This window comes from Aethina tumida, chromosome 1 (assembly GCF_024364675.1).
Source record: "Aethina tumida isolate Nest 87 chromosome 1, icAetTumi1.1, whole genome shotgun sequence".
Taxonomy (NCBI): Eukaryota; Metazoa; Arthropoda; class Insecta; order Coleoptera; family Nitidulidae; genus Aethina; species Aethina tumida.
The window spans coordinates 13,057,258-13,081,726 of record NC_065435.1 but is presented as its reverse complement, the minus strand read 5'-3'; the positions used below and the strand labels follow the sequence as shown (position 1 = coordinate 13,081,726).

Genomic DNA, 24,469 nt, shown 5'->3' with positions numbered 1-24,469 from the left:
GGTTTCTGGATAATTTTGGTTTTTATGATCAAAAGTCTCCCATTGTTTTGGTTGTAGAGAAAAAGCTTTTCAAGCTTGAATTGGAAGCTCTACCTCAGTCAGCCTTTTCTCCTCATCTTGTGCCGTTTAATTTCCACTTTTCTTCCTTTGCAGCAAGAATTTTGAAGAATTTGATAACTAGATCTGACTGTTTTTCTTCCAAAATTGACAATTTCTTTCCAACTTTTGAGAGGTAGATAGCAAAGACCAGTACTTAGCTCACCATCAACGACAAAAAGAAGAGAATCAAGTAAATAGTGTATAGTTATATTAACAGAATGCTTTCATAGATATCTTCGTTACAAAATAAACAGACTAATCAATTCTCCTTTATTGTCTGAAGAATAATTAAAGAAAAAACATCCAGAAACAAATATCAATGTATTAACTCAAATTGCTGTCGGATACGACGTTTTATTAATAATACAGTTACACAAAAATATGTTGGCCGATTTAGGAGGGGCTAGGGGGGTCGAATTCAATTTAAACTGTCACTTAAAACCAGACTTTTGGTTAAAGAAACAGCGGAATTCAAATAAGCAAATTTCACCGCTATGTCAATGAAAATGTATTCCCCATACACCGAGGCTGCGGTCCAAGTCGTTTATAGCTTTTTCGCGACGAATGTTTTAAAATCACGTCCTTATTCTTGCTGAAAAGCTGCTTTTTTCTAAATAACAGCTTACTTTTTATTAATTTTAAGTTGATCGATATGTTATTTATTCTGAATATGAATGTGATATTTCAGATATTACACTTAATAGAACAACATACAGCTTAAAATAAAATACAGTGTGACCTAAAATATTGCGTTAAGGCAATACCTAGAAAACGGTTAGTTGAATAAAAATAACATTTAGAGGAATTATATATGTGAAAAATGAATGGAGTAGATCTTTTTCTTGTTATCTTATTTTCGACATAATATGACATTGTTGATAATAGTAAGGACCTTTTTGAAATGAAAAATATAAAGGCGTAATCAATAATAATCATTTTTGACATCATATATCACTGTTTTTCATCTGTAGTTACGATACTTTACAACCTGTTAAGATCTTTAAGGTGTCTAGATATTTTCCTTTAATAATTTCACTGTTGAATGAAAAAATTTAAAGGCATAATTAATAATAATCATTTTTGACATCATATATCACTGTTTTTCATCTGTAGTTACGATACTTTACAACCTGTTAAGATCTTTAAGGTGTCTAGATATTTTCCTTTAATAATTTCACTGTTGAATGAAAAAATTTAAAGGCATAATTAATAATAATCATTTTTGACATAATATGGCACTGTTGTTAACAGCAATGACTTTTTATCACTGTTGTTTATCTGAAATTACGTTATTTTACTACTTCTTTAGACTTTAAGGTGTCTAGATACTTTCTTTTAATAATTTCACAGGTTGAAATGAAAATTTTAAAGGCATAATCAATAATAATCATTTTTGTCACCATATATCTCTGTTGTTCATCTGTAGTTACGATATTTTACAACCAGTTAAGATTTTTAAGGTGTTCAGATTTTTAAGGAGTCCAGATACTTTCCTTTAATAATTTCACAGGTTGAAATGAAAAATTTAAAGGCGTAATCAATAATAATCATTTTTGACATCATATATCTCTGTTGTTCATCTGTAGTTACGATACTTAACAACCTGTTAAGATCTTTAAGGTGTCTAGATATTTTTCTTTAATAATTTCACTGGTTGAATGGGAAAATGTAAAGGCATAATTAATAATAATCATTTTTGACATAATATGGCACTGTTGTTAACAGCAATGACATTTTATCACTGTTGTTTATCTGAAATTACATTATTTTACAACTTGTTTAGACTTTTAAGGTGTCTAGATATTTTCCTTCAATAATCTCGTAGGTTGAAATGAAAAATTTAATGCGATAATTAATAATAATCATTTTTTACATCATATATCTCTGTTGTTCATCTGTAGTTACGATACTTTACAACCTGTTAATATTTTTAAAGTGTCTAAATATTTTCCTTTGATAATTTCACAGGTTGAAATAAAAAATTTAAAGGTATAATCAATAATAATCATTTTTGACATCATATATCTCTCTTATTCATCTGTAGTTATGATATTTTACAACCTGTTAAGATTTTTAAGGCGTCCAGATATTTTCCTTTAATAATTTCACAGATTGAAATGAAAAATTTAAAGGTATAATTAATAATAAACATTTTTGACATATGTCACTTTTGTTTCTAACAACTTTTTTTAGTTTTTAATGTGATTTTTCATAAAAAATAATTTCATTTATAAATATCCGGAATATTTTGTAGAAAAACATTAAAGTGACAGCTTTAAATTCCAATATGTCCTTCAAATTTCACTTTTATTTTGAAATGATTAATAGTTTCCGAGATGTTGCCCGAACTTAACATCGTAGGCCACCCTGTAAAATCTGTCCAAACCAAAAACTAATCGATATGTTCTTCTGACTAAATATAACGATAATTTCTTAAATACAACACAAACTGTCACAGAGACATGTTTGACCGATGGCGGCGTGAAACCAATTTAAAGTTGGGATAAATAGTTAACTCGAAACCAAACGTGGGGTGAACGAAACAGAGGTGTATGCAGAATTTAAATAAGTGAATTGCGTTTGTTCTTTCGTACACACCGACGCTTTTATTAGTTTGTTTAGGTTTTCCAGAATGTTAAAAGTTTTACAATAATCACACCCCTTTTTTTAACCACATAGTAACTGACTAATGTTATTACTTTTCATCAATTAATGAGTCCATAAATTGACGTGTTTTGGGTCTAATCAAACTTAGTACTGTATGTGGGAAATTGAACGTTTTATTACACGACTTATAACTTTATAAGTGTATCTGTAACATTTATTGTAGATATGTATATTAAACACGATAATGGGTATGTAATCATTAAATATATAAAAAATCTAGAAAATTTATCATTGTTGTATAAACAGATCACATATAACAGCGGTCCGCTCGAACACTATGTGAATTGTCACGATATATCACTATATAGGATCAATCTAATTTTTCCAGCACACAGTGGAAAACCTGACAAAAACAGCTTAATCTAATTGCAAGGACATTGCATCTCCAGGTTCAGTTCTACTCTCAGCAAAAATGGCAAAGCATTTTTAGTAATTTTGAACATCACAAGGTTTTACTGATGACCATTTTTTGTTAGTTTTTCTACTATGCAGAACTACAAATTCGACGAAACAAGTCGCATCAGTTCACACCCTTTGCTTTAGTTGAGTCGTGCGATTTTGTTAAGTCGAATTTGGGCTGGTTGTGCGTAGCTGAGTTGTGGCAGAACATGTCTGCTACACAAACAACACAAAAATGATACGTGTCCTACTAACACTTCTAATCTTTTCATGTAAAAGACTTAGAAAACCAGATTTACCTTGTATAATTTGTACCATTCATTCTTTTTTTTTATGCCTCGTCCATTTCTTGTTTCAGTACCCAAAAAATGCATGTTGGGTATTGGTAAAACAAAAAATGCACGACCTAACTTATTGTCACATAATTGATTAAGTTATTGTCTTCTAAAAAGATTTAGTCATATATCTTCATTTGCTGGTGGATCCAGGGAATGTATTTTGGGACGTAGGCGTAAACGCCGGGCAAATGGGGATGGGCACATTTAATGCCCCAACTCACTATGCCCCCAACAAACCATCGATCTGAATCAGATTTGTCCCGGCACAATAGAGGACCTCCGGAATCACCCTAATTAACAACAAACAAAAAATCAAACTCAACAGATCATGCAAAACTATTAAGCGTGTCAAAAATGGTCATTTTAATTTCCCTTCCACAACGCCCAAATGTGTGGAGCGAACTTTCCCTTAATCGATATAATAAGAAAAGTTTCAATACACCCACGGGCTTAATTAACTGCTGCATACTCTCGGGGCACACAAAAAAACTATATGTATATACGTTATATAGATATACCTGTCCTAAACTGGTAAAAATAGATAGATTGCCTCCTGTGGGCGGATTTAAATTTATTTAATCTGACATGCAAATAGAAAACTTCTTTATTGGACCTGACACAAATGCTTATTTATATCAGAAAGTTGTGACCTCATAGGGAAAGAATAACACACTGGGTCAACTTTAAATGACTTTTTGTTATTTTCAATATGACGGCGCTGAAGTTTTCTGGCCCATATTTTCCGCTAACATCCGGATATTTTACGGTCAACACTGGAATGTTATATCAAAGAAGTGTGTCACATTGTTGTTGAAAGCTTTTTGTAAATCGAGATTGGGAGTTGAGAGTTGAACAACCATAATATTTAGTCTATTTTAATCGAGATGTTCTTATACTCAAAATTATGTTATTATTTATTTTGAAGTGGATAATTTAAATTGTTTAAAAAATTCCGGAATATTAACGATTACATTTTTTCAGTCAATACTTGGTCAGTCCCTCATTGTTCTATTATGAGCTTTCAACCTTCTTAGCATACTCAAAATTAGTGAACGAATAAATTCTTCAATCTCCTCCAAATTTTGAGGCTGATGATCGAATGTGAATGTGTCAATTGTATTACAGTCTGGTGAACGTGAGGGCCACTTCATCCTCACTAATGTCATGATTTTGCTGCCCCAAATTATATTTTGCATGGTGAGATTGGACATTGTCTTCTAAAAAAACTAAATCTGGTCCAAATTCTTGAGTAAATGGAAGAATGGTTGGATAACCAAGTCGTGATACCGTCGAGAATTCATAGTTTCTTGGTTTAATATGAGCAACTCTGTGAGTCTGTCTAAAGAAATTCTATCCCACTCTGTTATAGAACCAGCTTCAAATGCAACAGTTGGAGCCATGTTTTGCTCATGATATTTTTCACCACGTTCACGCCATTTCCAAATACAGCTATCAGAGTGATATACTGTGTACCTAGAATCATCTGTGACCAAACAATTAGGCCTTTAAGCTGCAGTCCATAGGTGCCATCTTTGGATCTTGCTCTGCGGGAAACCTGATGCTCCCTATTTAACAGAGACTGTCAGAATCGTCTTCTGGCTCTATGATCAGCTTCATGCAACTTTCTTCTCATGATAGACAGACTTACAGTGATTCCAACGTCTGCAACGAAGGCTGGATGTAGAGAATGTACCATTTCTTCTAAAAGTAATCAGAAAATGGTCCTGTCTTCTGGTCGTAGCTCTTTGTCAACCACCACCACGTCATATATTGGTATCACCAGTTTACCAAACAAGATTTATTACACTTTGTTAGACATTATAGATTTGGCCTACTTGTTGACTTAGATTGTCCATTTGTTCCAAAATTGTAATTATAAGGACAAAATCTTCAGAAGAAAGTCTTCTTTGAGTATTTTACAATGTTAAACAACATGTAAATTAAGAATGAATCAAATAAAATGTGTTCAAATCCACAAAATGCGTTTTTTGGGAATAAAAATTTTACAAGAAATGGAGTTTAGTTTACTTTTATGCCTATTAAATATATAAACAGTAAAATAAATTTAAAATACTGACTGTCTAGATCTGCCAATAGTTAAATAAAATATATTAAACATATATATGTCTATTTAATGTTGGATATTCAAATTACCCACTCCAAAATACAGACAGTAGAAATTATTTTAAATGGTCGAAAGATAAACTAAACAAATGACAAGAGAACATCCAAATTTAACTTTAGAGATTAAATTTGGTATTAAATCTGAACGAATATCAACTGCAACTTTTATATTGCAGAAAGCATACATTTTTTTGTGGAGTGTGAATAATCTGGTGTATTTGTGAGGTATTGAGGCTTGTCTTCCAATTCAAATAGAGTAGAAAAATGCCAGACAAATCTATCTTAACTTTTCAAACGTCAGATATATATATGTGTATCTAGACTCATCTGTGACCAAACAATTAGGCCATTCAGCTGCAGTCCATTGGTGAACCTTGCTTTGCGGGTAACCTGATGCTCCCTGTTTAACAGAGACTGTTAGAATCGTCTTCTGGCTCTATGACCAGCTTCATGTAACCTTCTTCACATGGTAGACAGACTTACAGTGATTCAACGTCTGCACAAAGCCTGGATGTAGAAAATGTACCATTTCTTCTAAAAGTAATCAGAAAACGGTCCTGTCTTCTGGTCGTAGCTCTTTGTCAACCACCACCATGTCATATATTGGTATTACCAGTTTACCAATAATGATTCCAAACAAGATTTATTACATTTTGTTAGATATTATAGATTTGGGCTACTTGTTGACTCAGATTGTCCATTTGTTCCAGAATTGTAATTATAAGGACAAAATCTTCAGAAGAAAGTCTTCTTTGAGGCATTTTACAGTGTTAAACAACATGTAAATTAAGAATGAACCGAATAAAATGTGTTGAAATCCACAAAATGCGATTTTTGGGAATAAAAATTTTACAAGAAATGGAATTTTGTTTACTTTTATGTCTTTTAAATATATAAAACATTAAAATAAATTTAAAATACTGACTGTCTAGAGCTGCCAATAGTCAAATAAAATATATTAAACATATTTTTAAGTCTATTTAATGTTGGATATTCAAATTATCCACTTCAAAATACAGACAGTAGAAATTATTTTAAATGGTCGAAGGATAAACTAAACAAATGACAAGAGAACATCCAAATTTAACGTTAGAGATTAAATTTGGTATTAAATTTGAACGAACATCAACTGCAAATTTTATATTGCAGAAAGCATACATTTCTTGTGGAGTGTGAATAATCTGGTGTATTTGTGAGGTATTGAGGCTTGTCTTCCAATTCAAATAGAGTAGAAAAATGCCAGACAAATCTATCTTAACTTTTCAAACGTCGGATTATCTATCTGATGTTTGAGGTTTACGCCAGGCGCATTGATAGCTTTAAAATAAGAAAACAATTTCGAATAAAATATTGAGTGACGTTTCTTATAACATAAATAGATTTTCGATTTTTAAATAAGCGAGGAATCCCTTTGTTGCCACAGAATCGATAAAAACCAACACCTAAACGATCAATTAAATACCAAACATAAAGGAAGGTTTTTACTGGTTATATTTACTATCAGATTGATCAACCAGGAGTTTTCAATGGCAGATAGCGTTCTAAGGCCATCAATAGGCGTTAATGGTCCAGTGTCCAATATCGGAAAATATAAACAGGGATGGACGGCACGATAACGGTTTGCCTCACCCGACTTGATGTATCCCCCATACACAACAACTAGAGGTAGCAAAATTTTCTGAATAAAACCCTTTAAATTGATCCGCTGTACCGTAAGAGCAATTAAGGGGTTACACACACGCGTGTGTAACCCCTTAATTGCCCCCCAAGGGTGAACACACTATTTTTTATCGCAACGTACGTGTTTTCAGTAGTCTTAATTTTGTGACCCAATAATGGAACCAAACACATTAAAATTTTCCGGCACTAATCCGCCATCGCGAACGTAAAAGAGAATAAAAGTTAATGTCCGTATTGCATGCAAGCATAAATGGATAGTAAAAAAACCAACTCACCTGACATGCATCTTTCCCACCCTCTTTGTACCCGGCACATATCATGCCATCGGTTACGTTCAACTCCCTGAGCCAGGCGTTGCATAAATCCCGATTTAAAATCGGCACCTCGACTTCGTTGATTTCTGGCTCGTACTCTGACACTGCAATAGAAAAGTCCACTCCTCATTTTAACTGTCATTAAAACGGCGGGGGGTGGGTGGTGAGGTGGTTCGGATGCTGTGTTTTAAGAATGCGGACTGGAAATTAGATTGGGGAAGGCACTGGGTTATTTTAATTGGATTTCAGGATGTCAGGAATTGGAATATACAGGAGGAAGGGAAAGTATTCAATTTGGTTAATCGAGTGGATGTCCTTTGAAAACCGTTTAGCATTTAAATACACATCAGATAATCTACTGGTGTACCAATAATTTCGGAATTGATTTTTCGAGGGTCCGTTCAACGTTTAATGGCAAGATGTGTTCTTAAGTTAAACACCTAGAGAGGACAACGACACTTCGTCCAATTTCGAATTTATTGTTTATTCAGACTCCTTAAGGAGATTATGATCTGGATTATCTCTCTTCCCTCTTTTAATCAGAACTTAAAAATGCTGACGAAGATTGAAAATTATAAAATAAAACGTTGTACTTACTTACTGTTTAAAAAATTTGGTCCACCAATAAGGGGACTGTGAGGGAAAGTAATTGGGACATAAAGCAAAATTATTTAACCCCGAGGCCGGTTATTAAACCGTATAAGGGTATAAAATGAATCCCAAATTATATGCATGTTGGATAAAGTTAAATGGAAAGATGAAAAACAGTTGATTTATATTGAGGCTTTTCGTGAAAAGATTTTTATCTGTCTTCTTAGGTATCCGAAGGGAGTTCTGTAGTTATTAATTCCTCGCTTTAGTTAATTGAGAGTAAACGCTACGTTTGTGTTCGTCTTTACTTTTTTCGGTAATCCCTTTTCACTTACCTCAAGGGCCGGGCTTAGCCCAACCGAGGAAGGACTTCAAAGAGAAACTGACGAATATTCGGAAACAGTGTAAACTTTCTCTTAGGAGGGGTGGTGGTTAAATATAGCCGCCGAATATGCAGGAGTAGCTCAATAAACATTTTTTCGTATCACCACCCAGCCAAATTAAAAGGGAAAATCCCATTGACGTCCCGCAGGGAGGAAAATTATCCAACATTTTGCCACGTTTACTCGATTTAAATAAATAAAACAATGTGGATTAGACAAAGCAAGGACAAGGAAGGATTTTTAGTTTTAAAATAGTTTAATGCGGTCCTGCTCACCTCCGGTGTCCTCCTTCTTGCCCCATCCTATTACCGTGCACACAGTACCGGGATGGAGTTGTTTATGCGCTGGTGGAAGACAAACAGGCAATAGGAGCTCGTGGAAAGACACCCTCGAAGATAGCTGAAACATAACAACACACGTGCCACGTCAGGCGACGCCATCAAACCCCGGAAAAACCGATACTCCGATTTTAAATCAAATCGCACCAGTTCGAGGCGTTGTCAGCGAAATTAAATCGAATTCGTTTCTCGATAAATTAATTTACTTAGGGGGCTATCAATTTTTTTTTTTTACATAAAACCGGTTTTGAGTGGCTTGTTCTTTGGTCGTTCAGACGTACGAGTGGATTATGAAATTGAGTGGAAAAATTGATTTGAAACCGGAGGATGAGTTCGACGTAAATATTTTCCCGGAATGGTGTGGGTCCAAATCTCTCGGATGATCGGAGCTTTTAAATAATTTTCCGATGTTAACTGAAGCTCCGTACGATCTTACCACTTTATGCAAAACATGCGTCAACACAGTCTACGACCGTTTCACAAATTTTGTTTGCGTTCTAATCCCGCTCAATTAGTTCTAGAAAATTAATGGATTCAGCTAGTAGTTAGTCTCTTTGTGTAATTTTAAGGTATTATCCCTGCTCTGTTTACAGTAAAAATAACTAATGTAACGTTTTCCATGGCTATTCATGAAAATGCAAGGAAACTTTAAAGGACTAATTAAAAATAAGCTCACGGTGACATAAACTACACTTCTCTTTGTTTTCTTTGTTTCTTACCTCTTTAATTATGATGAAAGAGAAATTAAATTCTTTATTGTTAAGGAACTTTGCCCAGAACCACTTTATTTGTCACACACTTTTCAAACGGCTCTAATAATTCGTTTAATAACGAATATAAGAATGGGAGTCTGTATCAACTTAAATTATTCCACGTATTAAGGCCAATACAGTATGTTATGGAGTTGAAATATTCTATTCTTGTTATTGTAGGCGAGAAAAGTCGGAAAATCTGTTACTTATTCCAATGTTTACAATATGCGCGGTTGGGCACGGCAATAAAGAGACCCTAAAAATGTAATTGATTTTTCCCCAATTCATTTATCACTGACACGAAGGAATTCTGTATAAAGCTGCCAAATACAAAATAATATTCCTATCGCATTTATTCTACACTGCGTCTGTAATACTAATACGAATGATATTTATAATGAAATATTCACCACCCAAATAAGATACAACGATTTTGTTAATACACCCAAATGGAATCCGGGAAATTAACAGGAAGGCTCAGACTGGTCCTGTATATTTCATAAATTCGAAATGGATTGTTATCTATGGTAATATTCAATAAAATATAATAACTTTATTTCATTCACTTCAATTTTAACACAACGTCTGAGACTTTCAGGAAAATAAACTAAACGACAACACTCACCTGAAACAGAGCTATGTCATTGTCGTGTGCGACTCCCAGGTTGTACATGGGATGCGGTACCACCCTCTTCACCCTCATCTTCTGCCCGTAAAACGCATGCGAATGCCTTCTGGTTATTCCCAGCTGTATCTTCCAACCGGACACGTCAGAATGGCTGGATTCGAACAAAACAAACCTTAGTACTTGTCGCAGGTGAAGGTTAAGACTTGGACCTTACTTTCCGACACAGTGCGATGCGGTGAGTACCCACTGATCGGCGATCAATACTCCGGCACAGTAGAATATCTCCTCGGGACCACCGAGAAGGGCAGCGAGGAACGGCCAGTCTCCCGGCTTGGATGCAACGCCGCCAACTATGCGGACCGTTCGTTTCTTTTCCGAGTAACTTTTGCGAACTTTCCCGCAGACTGAGCGGAGAGGTTAAATTCATTTTTCAAACTTTATATAAAATAATAAACATTTCTTTTCCGCGGTGGCGAAATTTAATTATTGGATACCGGAAAAAGTGGTCTACGTTTTTGTTCATGATTTATGAATCAATAAATTTTTATGTTGGGAGTTTATTTGAAAGCTTTTTAAGCTCCTTGTAACTGAGCTTTTTATTGTTTCTTAACTTGAATTTAAAACATTAAATCGTGCAAATGAGTTTGGAGAAGATGCGGTAAGTGTAAGTGGTTCCATCAGAGTAAAATTGGCAATATATGCACTGAAGAGCAACAAATTTAAGATCGTCCTGAAACTTGTACCAATGAAGAAATTAAGCAAAATTCTCGTGCAATATGTTTGGAAATAGGTTAGTCATAAAAGTGAGAAGATTAAACCATTAGTATTCCACATAAAGTGAGGTTAAATTCATTTCTCTCATTGAATTCAACATAAATGAGTCTTTATTGATTGTATTGTTACTTGAGAAGAAAAGTGGGTTGACTACAACTCTCGCCAGTCTGGACAATGTGTTGAAGTTGGTACTTCCAGCAACCCTAAACCAAGAAAGATTTTGATGTCTTCATGATGGACTTACATGTGGATTTATACGTATTAACCAAGGTACCAAAAGATCAATGCGATTCTCTACTTCTCATAAATTGACCAATTTCATGTAAAACTCAAAGAAAGGTTTCTTTAGTCAACAGATGAGATGTTTGCTTCCTAATGACAATGCAAGACTACTTTTTAAAACTTTTTATTGTTCTTATCTTGAATTTAAAACATGAAATTATGTAAATGTGCTTTATGAGTTTGGAGAAGATGTTGTAAGTGATGGAGATTGGTTCCAACAGTGTAAATTTGGGAATAAATGCATTGAAGAGGAACAACGAAGAAATTAAACATCATCTATCGCAAAATCCTCATGCAATATGCTTGGAAATAAGTTAGTCAGAAAACTGAGAATATTCGACCATTAGAAAGTACCTTCATTCAATGAATTTTATTAAAAAGTTGGACAAATGAGTTCCACATAAAGTGAGGTTAAATTCATAAATTGATTGTATTGTTACATGAGAAGAAAAATGGGTTGACTACAACAATTCTCAATTCAGTGCTGAAGTTGGTACTTCCAGCAATCCTAAACCAAGAGAGATTTTGATGTCTTCATGAAAGACTACATATTAACTACTTACCTAGGCACCAAAAGATCAATGCAAATCTCTACTTCTTAACTTCATGTAAAAGTTTCTTTAGTCAACAGACGAGATGTTCGCTTCTTAAAGACAATATAAGACCACAAATCGGATTAGAGGCTCAAAGGAAGCTTCAGAACGTTAAATTGGAAGTTTTCCATGTGCATATTAATTATTTTTGCCATTGTTTAATTTTTTTTACATAATAAACGGTGTAGTTCTAAGAAGGAGATCATAGCTGGAGTTGCCAAAAAATTATTACTATCAAAGTTTATTCTAAAGAAAGTTATGTTAATTTAAAGTTGAGCATTAAAGCCGTAACTTACTTTTCCTGGTATCTGATATCAAAGCCACATTTGGAATATTTAAACTTGCTTGATTTACAAATTCTCTGAAACATATGTTATACCTGAACAGTTTATAATTTAAATTCTAGGTAGGAGAAAAGTGTTTGAGTATTTGGGGAATTGAGGATACGAGATGGAATGGTACATTTAAACGTGTGTATGGGGTAATATTATTAAAATATCTTGAATTATTCAGTACACAAATTTCTAAACCAACCAGTCGAAACATGCGTCCTTAATTATTGACGTGACACACAAAGATGAAAATGAATTTAGTCAAAATAAAATACCATTTATATTATTAGGAAAAATGCAAAAACAATTTTCCCTAATTACCAATCAGCACTTACACGAAACAGATATTTTCCTGAAGGGAATTTTCAGTCCTTTTATATTTTTTCGTTGTTACGGTTAGAAATACTTCAACATAAAATAGAGCTTTTTAACTTAAATGGTTGGTTGAATTCTTGGTTTATTGTTTCGCGAATCCTTTTTGTAAAGTGCATTCGAGTTGACAACCCCTTCATTAGCTGCACATTTAAAATAATTGAATAAAATACATTGAGTGTTAAATTTAAATGTCGCACTTATTTAAGACAATTATAAGCCATGTAGGAAAGCAATTTAAAATTCTATCACTCAACATTGCCGGTGTTTAAAGTACTATTTAAGGAAGGGTTGTTAATTTTATTCAGCATTATGTTTATGACATCTAGTAATCTGCATACCTACCGAATAAAACCTCTTTAGAATCTTAAACATCGTCAAGTTAATGCATGGCATTTTTCAAAAGTATAAATACTTTTATCTTCACTCGTCCATGGCTGATTTGCATTTTTCTACTTACGTATCGGGAGGAATAATAAATTACAAAGGATGAGTTCTGGTGGTGGCCATTTTCAATTTACTATCTCTGGAGCTTTTTTGACGAATTATAAGTACACTGCACCGTCTTTTGAAACGGATAATTTGAATTATTTCAATAATACAAAGATAAAATTGCACCAAAACTTTTAAATTTATATCAGCAGAAATTAATAAAACAAAATTAATTAAAACATAAAAAATGAATATTAACCGGCTTATTTTTCAGTCTTCCAAGTTTCCAGTTTCAGTTTGAGACACTCAAAATTAGTGAACGAATAAATTCTTGATCTACAGCTGCACATTCTTCTCCAAGAGCATTAGCAAGCTCCTTCAAATTTCGAGGCTTGTTGTAAATTTGCCTTTGAAGACGGTGCCATACGTGTTCAATTGGATTGCGGTCTGGTGAACGTGAGGGCCACATCATCCTGAGTAATGTCATGATTTTGCAGTCCCAGATTTATGTCTTGCATGTTGAGATTGGGCATTGTCGTCTACAAAAACTAAATCTGGTCCAAATTCTTGAGCAAATGGAAGAATAACTGGTTGAATAACCAAGTCGTGATATCGTCGAGAAATCCTAGTTTCTTAGATTAATATGAGCAACTCTGTGAGTGTGTCTAAAGAAATTCCATCCCACTCTGTTACAGTACCAGTTTTAAAAGCAACAGTTGGAGCCTTGTTTTGCTCATGATATATCTCACCACGTTCACGCCATGTCCAAATACAGCTATCAGAGTGATATACTGTGTACCTAGACTCATCTGTGACCAAATAATTAGGCCATTAAGCTGCAGTCCATAGGTGGTGATCTTTGGACCTTGCTCTGCGAGCAACCTGATGCTCCCTGTTTAACAGAGACTGTCAGAAACGTCTTCTGGCTCTATGACTAGTTTCATGCAACTTTCTTCTGATGGTAGATAGACTTGCAGTGATTCCAAAGTCTGCACGAAGCCTGGATGTAGAGAATGTACCATTTCTTCCAGCAGTAATCAGAAAACGGTTGTGTCTTCTGGTCGTAGCTCTTTGTCAACCACCACCATGTCATATATTGGTATTATCAGTTTGCCAATAACGATTCCAAACACTATGTGAGACATTGTATATTTGGGCAACTTGTTGCCATGTTCCAAAATGGTAAAATCTTCAGAAGAAAGTCTTCTTTCAGGTATATTACCGTGGTAAACAAAAGATAAATTAAGAATGAACTGGAAATTCAAATTATCCACTTAACAAGACGCACATTATTAGTATTAATTTGTTTCCTGAGAAATTTAAAATGAATATTCGTTCGTACACCAGCGTGAATATTAGTGGCTAATTCAGTAACACCTTAGAATATTCCATTTGAAATTTGCTGGCCATTCTGCGTATCCTACAAGTTTTGCTCGGGGCAAGGACTAAAAGGGTCGCAACCCTTACTACTGTATATTAAGCAAAATTAAGTTTACATTCGAACACAATAATGTTTCAGAGAATTTGCATGTAAATTTCATATTTCACCGTACAATAGATTTTTGTATGACCTCCCATTGTACCCCCCACAACAAACACACAACTTACCATAGTTGATGCAAGAAAGTTTAACAGTTGGATAAGTAGTCCCGTTGCACGAGCCCAGCTCCCTAATCAGATTTTTTGGAGGTTTGTTCTGGTTCATCCTCCAGAGTGTCGTGGTCTCGTGGATGGGCGGGGACGAGATATCCCTGCCGTTCAGCAGGCTGCTTGTATTTGCGTGGCTGTAAAAAATGTGACACCCAACGATTGTAGGATTGCGCCGTAAATTACGGGGATTACGAAATTATATGAGGAGATTTATCATTTAATGCCATTGTTGTGATCACGTCGAACATTGGAGAAATATAAACTGTGATTCGTATTCCCCGGTTGTGTAACATGTGGAGCAGGAAACTGATTAATAAGATCAAGCTTAATGTGGAATATATTATGTAATATGTAATCCTTAGCCGTCCCTAAATATACTGCTGATGGATTTAGCCAATAATCTTCCCCGGATTATCCGGGCTATCAGATTAGACGTACAAACTCTCTCTTCAAGAAGACGAATTTGGGGTTCAAAAACTGACTCACTATATATAATAATACAAAGTTAGTACGCAAACAAATGAAAAGAGTTCGAAAAACTTTAAATGAAAATTAAGCGAGGGCAAAAAAAAAAAAAAATAAAACATAAGCCTCACAGTGTATTTGGGCGGATAAAAAATGTGTTTACTTACGAGTATCCAAGGCGGGAGCATATATCCTTAGCCGATTTCTCATCCCAGTGTGCCACGCATGCTGGTACCCATTTCTCTTGATCTGGTCGATATACTTCCAATTGTCCCTTACCTTCGTCGCCATTTCTTTCACTTAAGCGCACTGAAATCATCAATTACAATAATATGTCCTTACTTAACAAACGGCCTCCACGTTGTTCACGGTCGTCGCGATAAACTTTTCTACTTACAACAGTTGCGTTCGTCCTGGCCCCACGGACAATCGACTTTTCCGTCGCACATGTGTTCCTGCGTTATGCATTTATTAGCCCCACAGTGTATCATACCCGTGCCGCATTTGTTACAGTTAAGTTCGTCTGATTGATCTTTACAGTCCACGTAGCCGTCGCATTGCCAGTCTTTCGGGATACAACGTTTCGAGTCGCATTGAAAACCAGTTGGGCATACTAAAAAATTATAAATAATATTTCTTTTAATAGATTCATCCTGGTAAAAATAACACGAAGGGTTAACGCATTTGTGTTAATTTGTTTATTAAGATTAAATGGCTTGGTCCGCTAATTCAAGTGTGGCAACTCGTCGGCAATTGAATGGATTATTCTATAGATTGAGGGGATTAGGTTCTATAGATTAATCTATTGTTGCATTAAATGTGGATTGTGGAGCTAAGCGTGTTAATAGGAAACCTTTTAGCACTGTTCCTCATTTCGTCTTTGAGGTAATACATACATTTCGTTTGAAACAAACATTTATTACAAAGAATTTTTTTGTAAAAGTTACTTTGTTAGACAATTTATTCATCATGATTACTCTATTTCTTCTTTATTTGGCAAATTAAAAGAATAAAATGTTTATCTTGGTATTTATTGAACACTAATATTCTATTTAAAATATTTGAGTAATAAATTACATTTTTCATTTAGAAATTAAACTTAATTAAATGAATGTCTATTATCTTCTTTCATTGGCAAATTGATTTTTAATAGAAATAAAATGGAGAATAAAATGTCTAATTTTGCATTTTATGTACAATAATTTTTAAAATAAAATATTGCAGTAAAATTATCTTTATTGCAATGTTTATTATCATTATTAACTGACTGATTTTCATATTTAATTATCTTCTTCCTTTGGCAAACATTTATAATAGAAATAAAATGAAGAACGAAATATCTAATTTGGCATTTTCTTTCTGTGCACTAATTTTTGAAATAAAATATGGAAGTTAAATGATTTTTATTGGACAGTTTATTTTCATAGTAAGGCATATTATTATAAAACTGTTTTTTATAGTAAATTATCTTCTTTCTTTGTCAAACTGTTTATTAATAGAAATAAAATGAAGATCAAAATGTCTAATTTGGCATTTTCTGTACATTAATTTTTGAAATAAAATTTTGGAGATAAATTATCTTTATTGGACAGATTATTATCATGGTAAGGCGTATTATTAACAGGCTGCTTCTTTATAAAATTATTTTCTTCCTTTGGTAAACATTTATAATTGAAATAAACTGAAGAACGAAATATCTGATTTCGCATTTTCTGTACACTAATTTTTGAAATAAAATATTGGAGTTAAATGATTTTTATTGGACAGTTTATTTTCATAGTAAGACATATTATTATAAGACTGCTTTTTATAGTAAATTATCTTCTTTCTTTGTCAAACTGTTTATTAATAGAAATAAAATGAAAATCAAAATGTCTAATTTGGCATTTCCTGTACATTAATTTTTGAAATAAAATATTGGAGTTAAATTATCTTTATTGGACAGTTTATTATCATGGTAATGCATATTATTAACTGATTGCTTCTTTATTAAATTATTTTCTTCCTTTGGTAAACATTTATATAGAAATAAAATGAAGAACGAAATATCTAATTTTGCATTTTCTGTACACTAATTTTTAAAATAAAATATTGGAGTTAAACGATTTTAATTGGACACTTTATTATCATAGAAAGTCATATTATTATAAGACTGCTTTATATAGTAAATTATCTTCTTTCACTGACAAACTGATTTTTAATAGAAATAAAATGAAGATCAAAATGTTTAATTTGGCATTTTCTGTATATTAATTTTTGAAATAAAATATTGGAGTTAAATTAGCTTTATTGGACAGTTTATTATCATGGTAAGGCATATTATTAACTGACTGCTTCTTATATTAAATTATTTTCTTTCTTTGGTAAACATTTATAATAGAAATAAAATGAAGAACGAAATTTCTAATTTGGCATTTTCTGTACATTAATTTTAGAAATAAAATATTGGAGTTAAATTAGCTTTATTGGACAGTTTATTATCATGATAAGGCATATTATTAACTGACTGCTTCTTATATTAAATTATTTTCTTCTTTTGGTAAATATTTACAATAGAAATAAAATAAAGAACCAAATATCTAATTTGGCATTTTCTGTACACTAATTTTTGAAAGAAAATATTGGAGTTAAATCATTTTAATTGGACAATTTATTATCATATTAAGGCATATTATTATAAGACTGCTTTTTATAGTAAATTATCTTCTTATTTTGGCAAACATAATAGAAATAAAATAAAGAACAAAATATCTAATTTGACATTTTCAGTACACTAATTTTTGAAATAAGATATTGAAGTTCTTTGGAAACCAGATTTTTAATAGAAATAAAATGAAGAATAAAATGTCTAATTTGGCATTATCTGTACATACATAATTTTTTAAATAAAATATTGAAGTTAAAGTATCTTTATTGAACAGTTTATTATCATGGTAAGGTAAATTATTAACAGACTGCTTTTTATAATAAATTATCTTCTTTCATTGACAAACTGATTTTTAATAGAAATAAAATGAAGGACAAAATGTCTAATTCTATGTACACAAATTTTTGAAATAAAATATTGAAGTTAAATTATTTTTATTGGACAGTTAATTATCATGGTAAGGCAAATTATTAACAGACTGCTTTTTATAATAAATTGTCTTCTTTCTTTGGCAAATTGATTTTTAATGGAAATAAAATGAACAAAATGTCTAATTTGGCATTTTCTGTACACTAATTTTTTAAATAAAATATTGAAGATAAATTATCTATCTATTATTGGATAGTTAATTATCATGGTAAGATATATTATTAATTGACTGTTGTTTTATAATAAATTTTGTTTTCTTCTCTTCTTTCTTTGACAAACTGATTTTTAATAGAAATAAAATGAACATTTAAGTTAACTTTACTGGACCGTTAATTATCATGGTAAACTTCTTCTTTCTTTGACAAACTGAATTTTAATAGAAAACAGTATGTTTAATTTAGCATTAACTGTATACTGATACTTGAAATAAATAAAAGGAATTCAAGTATCTTCATTAGACAACTTATTCATTATTGAAATTTTATTAACTGGCTCTCTATAATAAAAGTTCCTCTTCATTTGGCAAATTGACTTAAAATACAAATCAAATTAAGAACAAAATGTCTAATTTTGCCACTTACCGTCCACTAATTCTTTAAATAAAATAATGGCTTCAGCAGGGAAACAGTAAAACGGATTTGCAGCATCGGAGTTTAAATTTAATAAAGGCTAAAACCGTCGGATAACACTGGGACTTACGTCAATAGTTTATCAACTCAACAAAGCCATTTTAGTGCGAATTGATATTTGCTGTGGATTGTATACAATATATTGTGCTCGACGATACAAAATTGAACTATCAAAGAAACCACAGAGTGAACATCAAAATTAATAGAGTAAGTAACTCGTCCCTAATTGTTCCACGATATAACTAGGTAACTTGATGAAAATGAATTAAACTGGATTTAATTTAGTTCACCCCCAAAATAAACAAGACGGGGGATTTCCAAGTTTTGCATGCCAGAAGTTCACATGTTCAAGTGGAATTATGAAATCAGAACGTCTCGGCGCAACGCCACTTAAACAACCGAGTTAGGTAACCTAAATAAATAAAAAAATTGCACTATTATTTCACCTTAAAAAAATGAAGTGAGTTGTAAAGTTTGGAGCGTTGAGTGCGTCAGGTAATTTAAAAGTTAAAAGAGTTAATGACCTCATTATGGTATTCATGTATTCATGTTTAAAGTCTCCATGATGTTGAATTCCTTGAATACTATGGACAAGTCAGAGGCATCTCATGAATTTATTTGGAATAGTAAACATGAGGAATATTCGTAAACAATTAATATTTATTATTTACTGAGTTGTCGTCTAACTAATTTAATTAACACGACGTTGTTTTTAGTCTTAAGCTAAGTTTTGCTGATCAGGTTTTTCTGGATTATTAACACCGATTTAAGTTACTAAATCTCGGAACTGAACAAAATTATTCCACATTATGTATTTTATTCACCTACTCTAGGAGAAAAAGTGTGTTAGTCACAAAATGATGCTGCTGTATCAACCATATTTCTTACGTGATTGATGAATTTCCGGTCGTATATATTTGAGAGTTCTCGCAGTTTCTCCGAATATTTAATAAATCTCTTGATAGATGGGGTCTCAATTTCCTTATATTTTTACGATACCAATACATTTTTAAGCAAATGCTCCAATAAATATCTAATATAATCTAAGGAAATCCTTTAAACGTTGCTCAATCACCATCTTTTGTACGCCTTGCCGGAGAGGATTGAATTTATGAATTGCATGTGATCGCGATGGTTTTAAAGAAATCTGGTAGATACTCGAATAAATCGCGGTGCAGAAGTTTACGTAAATTGTGTGTGAGGGCCGTGCCGGAGTTTCCGTCCCTTTGATTCGTTCGGTATTAGGGAAGCATTCCAAGTAGTCCGAAAGAATTCGGTTTAATTAACTAAAACATTATTAGGAAAGTTGGTAAATAATTTATAATATGTTAAACGCGGTTTCTGGGGCCCAAACTTTCCTGACCTCATTTAAAAGGGTCGAAAATTATGAGAGCTTAAATAGTTTTTTCCCCATTTTGAACGTTGGAACTTCTCAAATTTCCAACTCAGGTCTAGACAAATGACGGGCCGGATTTTAAAAAATAAATCCCCAGTCGTACAAATTCAACTTTGATGGTGATTTAGTGCTCTACGAAGTTTCTGGGGGTGAATATTCACAAACATGACTCATCGTTTGGCCAATTTCACAACCAGACCGTTTATCTTGAGGTAACAAACTTCCCTGCGTCAACTAAGTTGTGTAATTTTATTCCCCCCACACGCCACAAGCACAGATCATGCGATCCCATTCGGAAACGAAACTCACCAGGTGTGAGGGCTTTCAGTTTTTCAGCCTGCACCTCCTCGTGTCCCACACACTCGTTGGGGTCGCTCGACTCAGGAAACAGCTCGCAGTCCAGATAATCGGGAAGGGACAGCCCGAAAACGTCCAGGAAAAAGCCGCAACGCTTCTTCGTCTCTGGAAACACACGAAACTCATCTTCATACCCACCAAAAAAAAGTTGATTTTAATGAAAAGTGTTAGATGTATTTTTTAGTTGTCCCATGGACAATTCCGACTATTGATTGCGTTCCGGCGGGGTTAGTAAACCGTGTGATATAATGATGAAAGCTGGAACTGAACAAAATAAAGTTCTTGTGTGTTTTATGTGTTTGAACTATCCTGGCCTTTGTGTGTCTGGCAATGGTAGGTGGATGGGGCCGGTGAAGGGGGGGCGGGCTCACCTTCGCACAGGCTCCTGCAAGGACGGACTACCACGCCGGAGGGTCCGCACTTCGGGACGAACAGGGAGCAGAGGAACAGGGCGGCCAATTCGTAGCATCTGACATCGACAACGGCGTCGTACGACTCCAATTCCTGCTGTGCGTCCCGCTGTCCGAAATGTCCCATGTAGTTCGGGTATACGGTGAAGTTGTACGGAACTTTGTGATCCTGGCAGAAGTTCACGATCACCGGCAGACATATGCCCGGCGCCGGGTTCACGTTATACCGTTCAATTCGCATCGGGGGCGTAGTGACGTTGATGACCGTTGTGTTCACTATTGTTACGTTCGTGGGGTAGGCTGGAAGTCACGGTTTTTAGGGAGCGTAAAGAAAAAATATGACGTCGCGTTTCGAAGCTTCGGAATTGATTGATTAGGTGTCATTAGATTGACTCAACACATTTTGTGATTACATTAAATTATTTGTTTTAGTTTCAGATGAAATATTGAACAATTTCAAACTTTATTTGTATAAAATTGGACTTTTTATTACTATTAAATTTGAAGAAATATTAAAAAATATTTTTGTAAATGCAACTAAAACAATAATAGTAATTTTTACATTTCATAAATTATTAAAATAAAAAATTAAATAATTTAAAAATCTTAATCTCTTTATTTGTAATAAATTAATTTTATTTTAAATGATAATTTTTACATGCAACTAAGTGAAAATAAAATATTTAATTTAAATTACAAAAAAAAATAAAATGCTTAATTTAAAATTATTAAGTTATAAAAATTATTTTAATAAAAAACTAATTAAAATATTTAATTTTTATTAAAAAAGCAAATAAAATATTTATTTTTAAATAAAATAAATAATTTTTATTATTTATTTTATGGTTTAAATTTGAGTAAAAAATAATATTTAATTTAAATTAAAAAAATCAAAATAAATATTTTTATATTAAATAAATAATAAAATGTTCAATTTAAATTAAAATTAGTGATAAAATATATAATTTAAATTAATTAAATTATATGTAATTTAAAATTAAAAATTTAAATTTTATTATTTAAATTAAAAAATAGTGAAAACATTTAATTTAAATTGAAAAAAAAAAAAAATATTTAATTTTAAATAAAAAATAAAATTGTCAATTTAATATAAAAAGTAAATAATTTTAATTTAAAACTTATAAATAATAAAATATTTAATTTAAATACATAAAAATAAATATTTAATTTGAATAAAAACAACAATATATTTAATTTAAATTTAAAAAAAATATATATATAAAATATTTCATTTTAATTGAAAAAACAAAAATACATAATTAAATAAAATATTTAAATTGAAATAAAAAATTATATAATATAATATTGAATATATAAAAAAAATTAATTTAAATAAAAAAATAAAATAAAATATTTAATTTAAATCAAAATAATAAGATATTTAATTTAAAATTAAAACATAATAAAATATTTAATTTAAATGAAATTAAAATATTAAATTTAATATTAATTTTTTTTTTAAATTAAAAAAAAATTAAATTGAAAGAAATTTAAATATTTAATGAAAATTAAAAAAGTTATAAAATAGTTAAATTAAAAAAGTAAAATATTAAACAATATATTGTTTAATATTTTTTAATATTGAAATATTTTAATTTAAATTTAATTTTTTCATTAATATTAATAAATAAAATTAAATTACAATATATTAAATAATGAAAAAATTGTCAATAAAGTCTTTTAAAATTTTAATTTCTTTAAATATTTGTACAAAATTGTTGAAATATTTTTAATACATATTTAATTTTTTTAGATATTTTTATAAACTATATTAGTTAAAATGAATTAGAATTACTGTAATATTATTAAAATAGATATCTGATAAAGAGGTTAAATGAAATAATTCCAAAAATATTAGAAAGTATTGTTTATGTTTTATACTTATTAAAAGGTTTAAATATATTTTTTACAACTTACTGTACTAATTATTTACATTTATTGACTGATTAATTATAAATATACAAAGTATAATTTAAGTATTTTAAAGTATTAAATATTTAATTTTATATTAAATAAGTATTAAAATAATCAATTTAAATTAAAAAAATAATTAAAATATTTAATTTAAATTGAAAAAAAATAAATATTTAATTTAATATAAGAAAATAAATATTAAGTTAAAAAATAACAAAATAAATATCTAATTTAAATATAGAAAAATAAAAGATTTAATTTAAATAAATAAAAATAAATGTTTAATTTGATTAAAAGAAATCAAAATATTTAATTTAATATTAAATAAATAATTAAATAAGATATTTAATATTTATTATTTACTGAGTTGTCGTCTAACTAATTTAATCAACAGAACGTTGTTAATTTAAATATAAAAAATAAAAAGATTTAATTTAAATAAATAAAAATAAATATTTAATTTGATTAAATCAAAATATTTAATTTAATATTAAATAAATAATGAAATAAGTTATTTAATTTAAATTTAAAAAAAAATGAAAATATTTAATTTAAAATTTAAATAATAAAACCTTAAAAATGAATAAAACATTTAATTTAAATTAAAAAAAAATAATAATAAAATATATAATTTGAAATAAAAAAATAATATAATATTTAATACATAAAAAATTAAATTTTTTGTTTGAAAATTGAAAATATTAATAAAATAATTAATTAAAAGTTAAAAAATAATAAAATATTTAATTTAAATTAAATAATAATAATAAAGAACAATTTATTTTTTAATTTTTTTATTTAAATTAAAAAAAATAATTTAAATTGACAAAAAAAAAAAAATATTTAATTGAATATTAAAAAAATAATAATAATAAATATTTAATTTAAAATAAAAATAATAAATATTTAATTTAAGTTATAAAATAATAATTATTTAATTTAAATTTAGGTTAAATTAAAAAAAGAAAACAAAATTGTTGAAAATGTTGAAATATTTTTATAACATATTTAAATTTGATACATTTTTTTTATATACAAGTTTCAGTTAAAGTATTGTTTATTTTTTTATATACACTGAAAAGTTTAAATTTAAATTTTATTTTTACTTGTTTTAAAAATAATGTTTTTTTATTTTATTTTTTTATAAACCCACCCTCAAAGGAAAAATCAATATGCATGGAAGCAATTAAAAGAAAAGAAGAAAATAATAAAAATAAATCATCTCGGGTTTATAGTTTACGAAACTATTTTTTTTACTTTTAGAAAATTTATCAATCAATTCCTGAAACTAACATGAACAATCCTGAAATTATTTGAAATGGCATTATTCTAATTCGTCGGAAAAAATACATTTATTAGTTGACTGTTCCACGTGATTGATAGTTCGATTTGTCATTTTTATTTTAAGGCCTTTGCTATTGACATGTCTTTTATTGCTTTTTTCTACTGTTGT

General features: G+C 30.7%; 1 protein-coding gene across 1 annotated transcript in view; it reads right to left on the bottom strand.

Annotated features, from left to right (window-relative positions):
- Positions 1 to 2,586: 2,586 nt before the first annotated feature.
- Positions 2,587 to 24,469, bottom strand: part of LOC109598071 (atrial natriuretic peptide-converting enzyme) — a 39,775-nt gene continuing 17,892 nt past the window's right edge. Inside the window, exons 5-14 of the mRNA XM_049970411.1 lie at positions 21,043 to 21,381; positions 20,624 to 20,776; positions 15,611 to 15,826; positions 15,381 to 15,522; positions 14,707 to 14,882; positions 10,528 to 10,717; positions 10,311 to 10,464; positions 8,871 to 8,994; positions 7,583 to 7,725; positions 2,587 to 3,793 (exon numbers count right to left, since the gene is read on the bottom strand). Of these exons, the coding sequence (XP_049826368.1) occupies positions 3,620 to 3,793; positions 7,583 to 7,725; positions 8,871 to 8,994; positions 10,311 to 10,464; positions 10,528 to 10,717; positions 14,707 to 14,882; positions 15,381 to 15,522; positions 15,611 to 15,826; positions 20,624 to 20,776; positions 21,043 to 21,381 (1,811 nt within the window). The 3' untranslated portion in view covers positions 2,587 to 3,619. The remainder of the gene's footprint in view (positions 3,794 to 7,582; positions 7,726 to 8,870; positions 8,995 to 10,310; positions 10,465 to 10,527; positions 10,718 to 14,706; positions 14,883 to 15,380; positions 15,523 to 15,610; positions 15,827 to 20,623; positions 20,777 to 21,042; positions 21,382 to 24,469) is intronic.